Source organism: Schistocerca cancellata, chromosome 8, assembly GCF_023864275.1.
Source record: "Schistocerca cancellata isolate TAMUIC-IGC-003103 chromosome 8, iqSchCanc2.1, whole genome shotgun sequence".
In the NCBI taxonomy this organism is placed as follows: Eukaryota; Metazoa; Arthropoda; class Insecta; order Orthoptera; family Acrididae; genus Schistocerca; species Schistocerca cancellata.
In genome coordinates, this window is record NC_064633.1 from 377,572,559 (window position 1) to 377,579,741 (window position 7,183).

The window sequence follows — 7,183 nt, forward strand, 5'->3', positions numbered from 1 at the left end:
CACTACACATGCAGCTTGAGTACATACGCCACAATATTAAATAAATCCTATACATTTATATTCTATGGGAAAATACGATACTAACCACAATCATTTTAACCGATCAGCTTGTTTGCCTCCCAGAATGCGAATGTATATTACGTTTCCTGTTTTCGTCTCTTAGAAATCACAATACCACAAAGCCCATTACTGGGTTACTACTAAAGTTCCACGCGGCATCTACCACCTCAACGAAAGTCGAAAACATTAAAACAATAACAAACACAGATCATTCTGCCCGCCAAAAATTCCGTCTTCTAAGATAATACTCTCCGCGCCTTCAACTGGATGTGGTAAAGTCTGTGAACTACGTCACGTGTTTCGCTGTCTAGTCTTTCGTTAGTCGACTTTTAGGTAAAATTTGTGTTTCCAGCGACATTGCGTTTCGTGGTGTTGGCAACACTGCAGTTATTTTGTCTTTACGCGTAGCGTGGTGTGCGATCGCGAGGGCAAGTGGTGAACGAAGAAAGAAATCCGTTAATAGTGTTGCCATCGATTTATTTTTTGGACTAATAAGTAAATATTGTTGTAGTTGTTTTCTTGGTTTTGGCTATTACGTTAGTCGTAGGCACACAAATTGGAAATTCCATATAATGTCGATGTTTAATGAGCGCGATTGCATGTGTCTTGCAGCTCAACATGGTGAAGCCGAAAGGTGAGAAGAAGAAATCGGCGATCAACGAGGTAGTCACTCGAGAATACACAGTTAATTTGCACAAACGGCTTCATGGCGTTGGTTTTAAGAAGAGAGCACCGAGAGCCATTAAGGAACTTCGAAAATTCGCTGTTAAGCAAATGGGCACGCCTGATGTACGAATTGACACAAGATTGAATAAGCAGGTGTGGTCCAAAGGCATAAGGTACGTATTTTAAATGTTATCTCGTTAGACCTTTAATGTTCTTACACTTCGTTTTTAAAGTTTCTTTTAAAAATAGCGTATTTCGGACTGGTAGCATAAGGTTTTGTATTTCCAAAGCTTGAGAACAGGTGTCAAATTCGTATTCTTTCTTTGTTGGGTTATCCTTTACATAAAATAAATCTTCTCAAAGCATGAATATGCCGATGGGGTGTGTGTAAAATGGTGGCATTGGACGTTGTTGTCCAGACATAACACTCATGTGCTGTAGTTAAATTTCTCTTAGTGTTGTCTACTGTGAATGATGGTGGCGAAATTGGTAACGTCGTGAAATCTTTTGTCAGAGGCGTACTAAGTTTCTTCGTTCAATTTATTACTTCCTTGAGACAGGAGTAATGGTGCATCGAGTCATCACTGAAGACTTGAATGTTTATCATAACTATTGTTATGCGTGTGCTGTAATTGGGTGCTTATGGAATTATGAAAAACACCCATTGTTCCTTACAGCATACAATTCATTGTGTGCTATTGTTTTCCTCCTTAATCTCCATTTGAGTCATAGATATTACAAATGTATCCCTTCTGAATGGGCAGTTGGATTTTAGACCACAAAACCACAAGCATATCATCTGTAGTTATGGTAGGGTAATGTAGCTTGTAAATTATAAATATAACACTTAAAACCATATATTCATGAACTGCAGAAGCTTCTGTGGAAAGTCCCAGAATAGCAACAGTGGTCACTTGGTACATGGAATAACCGTGTGGGCTGAAGTAGAATATTTGGTTTGGTAACAAATGTATTGAATATGAGCACAAATTTTGTAATGACTGCTTTGGAGGAATTATTCATTGAACTCAAAAGCAATGCCTTTTGTGTTTAGGTGTCATAACTTTCATGTTTTCATTCTACATCAAACTAGGAGATTACTGAAATTGATAGCCCAGTTTTGTACAGTGTATAACTGGTCCTGAAGCATAAATTGTCTTGCAGGACTGGTAAAAGTTGACAATTCCAAACAATAGAAGGGCTATAGGACAGGTGTGTGGCATTTGTTAAGGCTAAGGTGTCATGACAAGACAGGACAATTGGCAAATTTGCTGTACTGCGCCTGCACATCCTCTGTACTTCACGACAACATAGCTATGTTAGTGTTGGTGAAGCACATATCCAGTCTGTTTTGTTGTGTGGCCACTTATATAGTTAGTTGGTAACACGGTTTCCTTAAACACCATGTTGGATTCCAACATTCTGAAGCTAAAGTGTCGTGTTTTGTAGTTGATGTGCACCAATTTCTGTGATTAGGAAATGTCATGTTTACAGGCACTGATATTTAAAACATCTACCAAAATCACATTTGTTCTTGGTGCAACATAACATTGTAAGTCGGAGATGTCACGTCAGTGTATAAATGTTACCATACCTTACATCTATCTCTTTACAGTTACTTTGGTAATTAAGAAACTTTTAAAGTTGCATAGTACAAATTGCACACTCATTCATTCATAAGTCAAACTAGCTACAGATAGCATATCCAACTAGACTACATCAATAAAATTCTTCTTTTTTGTTGACCACATTATCGGTATCAGCCACTGTTGCAAGTGGCCTTCGTCAGGGCTTCATGTTGAGCTTACTGCAGAGAGAGAGAGAGAGAGTGAGTGATTTTGGATTGTTTATAGCATTGGAGGAAGTTGTTAATAATTTGATATGGTACTTGAGGATGGGAGGCAGGGTGTTAAAACTTCTTTATTGGTCTGTTATTCCTTGTCTTTGGTGGATAAAGATATGCTTGAATGTTGTTTGCATAATTTCTTGCCATTGGTGGAAACAGGTAATTAGAAATGAGCAGTAACTGTGATGTTCCACTGTTTACTTTACATGGGGGCTGCAGTGTGCCTGTGCACTGTATACATATGACTACTGGGGTATCCCACCCGCCTGTGTGTTACTTTTCACATGCTGTCCTCCTGTAGTGCTGTCAGCCGAGGTGCTGCAAACCTGTACCCGTCCTCTCCTCATTTTGAGGGGGTCGCTTTGATTTCTATCATCTCTGTAATCTTCCTCCTCAATGTAAATGGCTGTTTGGCAAGTATGTGGACTTCATGGAATATTTCCTCTTTATTGCACTTTTCCTGGTGTTCTGCCACTGATGACCTGGTATGTTGCCCTAGTTGGCTATATCTTTCTGTGCAGTTCGTGTGCTGATGGCTGCCCCGTCTTGCCTACGTAAACCAGTCCACATTTGCAACTGATATCATAGACTCCTATGGTCTTTAGCTAGTCGCCTGCATCTCTGACTGAGTTTAAAACATTTTGATTGTTCTGAAAGATTGACTTGATGCTGGCTCAACAGAGAATTTTGCTCAGACGTCGGTGACCCCTTGTACTTATGATAATAGGCTACATTCTGTGCTTCTTTCTGCTCTTCCCTCATGTCTTCGTCCCTTGTTGTCATAATTAGTTTTGTCTGTCGTAACCATTGGCTCCAGAAATTTATTTCAGGATTTGTAGTTCAGCCTTCTGGTGATAAGCACAATAATTTATGCTTCTTATGCTAATAACATTGAAATCAACTCGGAGGATTATAATGAGTCACTGTAACAATCAGTGTTACTTTAGTTAAACAAAAGGTGAACGTATTTAAATTCACTTGACAGCTCACAGTCACAAACATCAGATTTGTTGTTATTTGGTGACAGAGTCGCATATCTCTCTAGTACATTTAGTGTTGTAGACTTTTCTCTGTGGAAATGCTGGAAGAATTTCCTCTGGTTCTGATGATCCATTGGCGAGCACTCTTTAACAGCTTTTGGCCAGCCAGAAATGACTCTAGTATAAACTCTTGATCAAATGCAGTCAATCATGGCTTGTCTGTTTATGGGCTCAAAGCCACAGTGCAGAGCATTTCTGGAATTAACGAACATTTCTTGAGGTGAAATGTTTGTCTTACTGTCATTAATATTAAATAACATTTTGTGCTTATGCCTTAAGGCTTTTCTGGGAAATAAATTAACTTCTTGGTAGACATGAAAATGGGCTCGGTAAGCATTAGTCATGGGAAACGATAAGGGGTACCATGACTCTTCTGTTGCATGCTGGTGTTGGCAATTTATCATTGTTTGTAGCTAATCAGGTGACAGTCATGGTAGCAAATGTAATTTGTTCAATCTTAGTCTTTATTGCCACAAATATTTGGTATTTTTTCCCCAAATGTCATGATTTCCAAGGTTGTTAGGGTGGGACCTAATATCCAGCTAGCTTCATTTATGGATTGTAGGAAAGTACAGATGAGCAATGCGACTGGCATCTAGCATCACATTTGTGATTCGTTGTGTTCATTTCCCATTGTCCATTATGTGAACTGTCACCACCAGAGCATGCAATGGAAGAGCTGCAGAATACATGTACACTGTGTGATCAAAAGTATCTGGGCACCCCCAAAAACACGTTTTTCATATTAGGAGCATTGTGCTGCCACTTACTACCAGGTACGCCATATCGGTGACCTCAGTCATCATTAGACATCATGAGACAGCAGAATGGGGCATTCCGTGGGAAATTACGGACTTCAAATGTGGTCATGTAATTGGGTGTCTCTTGTCATATGTCTGTATGTGAGATTTCCCACAATTCCTAAACATCCCTGGGTCCACTGTTTCCGATGTGATAGTGAAGTTGAAACATACAGAACAAAAGCGTACAGGCCGACCTCATCTCTTGACTGACGGAGATCGCTGACAGTTGAAGGAGGTCGTAATGTGTAATAAGTAGACATCTATCCAGACCACTACACAGGAATTCCAAACTGCATCAGGATCCATTGCAAGTACTATATGACAGTTACGCTGGAGGTCAGGAAACTGATTTCATGGACGAGTGGCTGCTTATAAGCCACACACTGTGCCGGTAAATGTCAAATGACGCCTCACTTTGTGTAGGAGCATAAACATTGGAAGATTGAACAGTGGAAAAACGTATGGAGTGATGAATCATGGTAATCAATGTGGCGATTTGATGGCGGGGTGTGCATGTGGCGAATGCCAGGTGAACGTCATCTGCCAGTGTGTGTAGTATCAACAGTAAATTCGGAGGCAGTGGTGTTATGGCGTGGTTTTGTTTTTCAAGGAGGGGGCTTGCACCTCTTGTTGTTTTGTGTGCCACTATCACAGCACGGGCCTACTCTGATGTTCCAAGCACCTTCTTGCTTCCCACTGTTGAACAGTTTGGGGATGATGATTGCATCTTTCAACATGATCAAGCACATGTTCATAATGCACGGCCTGTGGCAGGGTGGTTTCATGACAATAACATCCCTGTAATGGACTGGTCTGCAAAGAGTCCTGACCTGAATCCTGTAGAACACCTTTGGGATGTTTTGGAAGGCTGAGTTTGTGCCAGCCCTCACCAACCAACATGGATACTTCTTATCAGTGCAGCACTCCGTGAAGAATGGGCTGCCATTCCCCAAGAAACCTTCCAGCACCTGTCTGAACGTGCACCTGTGAGAGTGGAAGCTGTCATCAAGGCTAAGGGTGGGCCAACACCATATTGAATTCCAGCATTATTGATGGAGTGTGCCAGGAACAACTCATTTTCAGCCAGGTCTCCAGACACTTTTGATCACATAGTGTAGCAACTACACTTGCTCTGGACATTATGGAATTCAGGAGATTGTAGATAGCAGACTCTTTTATCTTCATACGTAACTTCTTGACTTTAAAAATTGACTGTCAGTTAGAAAAAAAAAATACATGTTTACGAAATATTCAGGCGGACATGCTATTGTAGACCTCACCGCAAGGTTGGTTCTTCCTGAGGAGACATTCTCATAAACAGAAATGGTACATAGGTTTGGAACGTTCTTTACGTTTTGTTTAAAATACATGTTAGTGTGTATGGAAGTAGGTACAGGTAGCTGTAAAAAATGGTTTGTTTTTAAAATTGTCTCATACGGTGAGTATTTTATGGATTAAATCAAACACTGGTAAAGAATGTTGACTTTCACACACATGCTGCGTGTGCTGGGAATGTCACCTATTTAAAAATGCTATAGTATCTCTGGGTTTTCCTAGAACAATTAATTATAAATTTATAGCATTATTTATGTTTAGTTTTCAGTTTAAATATTTTACAATACTATTTGAAATATTTTAAGTGGAAAAGGTTAGTTTAATATCTGCTTGATATTTATTAAAATAAAGAAATTGCTTTTACAGGAATGTTCCATTCCGCATGCGGGTTAGACTGTCGAGACGGCGGAATGATGATGAAGATTCACCAAACAAGTTGTACACTTTAGTTACTTTTGTACCTGTTCCATCCTTCAAGGGACTACAAACAGAAAATGTTGATGCCAGTCAAGAATAATTTGGTTGGAAGCTATAAAATATTTGTACATTAAAATAACTCTGAAACTCTAGTGTTTCATTTCAAAATACGCCCCATAGCAAACCCTAAAACAGCTTCATTTCATATTAAGTATCATTTATCATTGTAGTGTTATATGGCTCATTGGGTATGTTGTCAATGCGGTATGTAATATTTACTTGAGAAATAGGTTGATGAATATTATTAGTTTTTTCAGTTTTGTTAATTTGGTGGAAGGCTGTTACTAACAAAATGGATTGTACTTATAAGTAGTTTGATTTTGTTAAAGGGAAGTAGATGCACATAATTGGACATATTAAACTTCAGAATAGAATAAGTGATTGTCAGGAAGTGATTCATATCTTGTTGATTTGTCAACTCAAGGAGCCAGTAGTAGAATTGTAGGTAATCAGCGAGTACCGAGGAAAAGGGTGGTGTTTTAGCATGAAATTGCTGTCTTTCTAATTAAGAGCTTTGGTTTCTTGACAACTTTGTTGGTGTAGTACAGAGGGTTATCTGGTAGTCCTGTGGTCATGTAGTTGCTCTGTGCATAATGTAAATAAATTATATGAAGTAGAGATTGTTGATCAATTTGGAAAACGAAGGAAGAGTGGAAGATACAGTTGGATGTGAATCTGAAGGGTCCTAAATTTTGTCATTGAGAGTTTGCATGGAGAAAGTATAATGGTGGAAATATGTTACTGTGCCTTACAAAAAGGCTTATGATATATTGGCAAACGAATTGCAAATAATTTTACATACATGCGACTGTGGGGTTATGCATGCCACAATTAAGCTCATTCGAGGGAACTGGTTATTGTAGACACAATTTTGGAGGAGAGTGATTTTATGCATCTGCTTGAACAAAGTTGCAGTTTGAAAACAGTGGACAGCCAATAAAATAGAGAAGTTGTTC

General features: G+C 39.2%; 1 protein-coding gene across 1 annotated transcript; it reads left to right on the forward strand.

Moving 5' to 3' along the window:
• Nucleotides 1-397: 397 nt before the first annotated feature.
• Nucleotides 398-6,314, forward strand: LOC126095262 (60S ribosomal protein L31). Its single transcript, XM_049910022.1, has 3 exons — nucleotides 398-555; nucleotides 673-899; nucleotides 6,117-6,314. Exons 2-3 carry the CDS (start codon nucleotides 679-681, stop codon nucleotides 6,265-6,267), a joined length of 372 nt encoding a protein of 123 aa, XP_049765979.1. The 5' UTR covers nucleotides 398-555; nucleotides 673-678; the 3' UTR covers nucleotides 6,268-6,314.
• The last annotated feature ends 869 nt before the right edge of the window (nucleotides 6,315-7,183 follow it).

Bases quoted from the DNA above. Each gene is read 5' to 3' on its own strand.
- LOC126095262 (XM_049910022.1), top strand. From the start codon at position 679: ATGGTGAAGCCGAAAGGTGAGAAGAAGAAATCGGCGATCAACGAGGTA. The intron at 900-6,116 runs GTACGTATTTTA...TTGCTTTTACAG, and splicing joins GTGTGGTCCAAAGGCATAAG to GAATGTTCCATTCCGCATGC.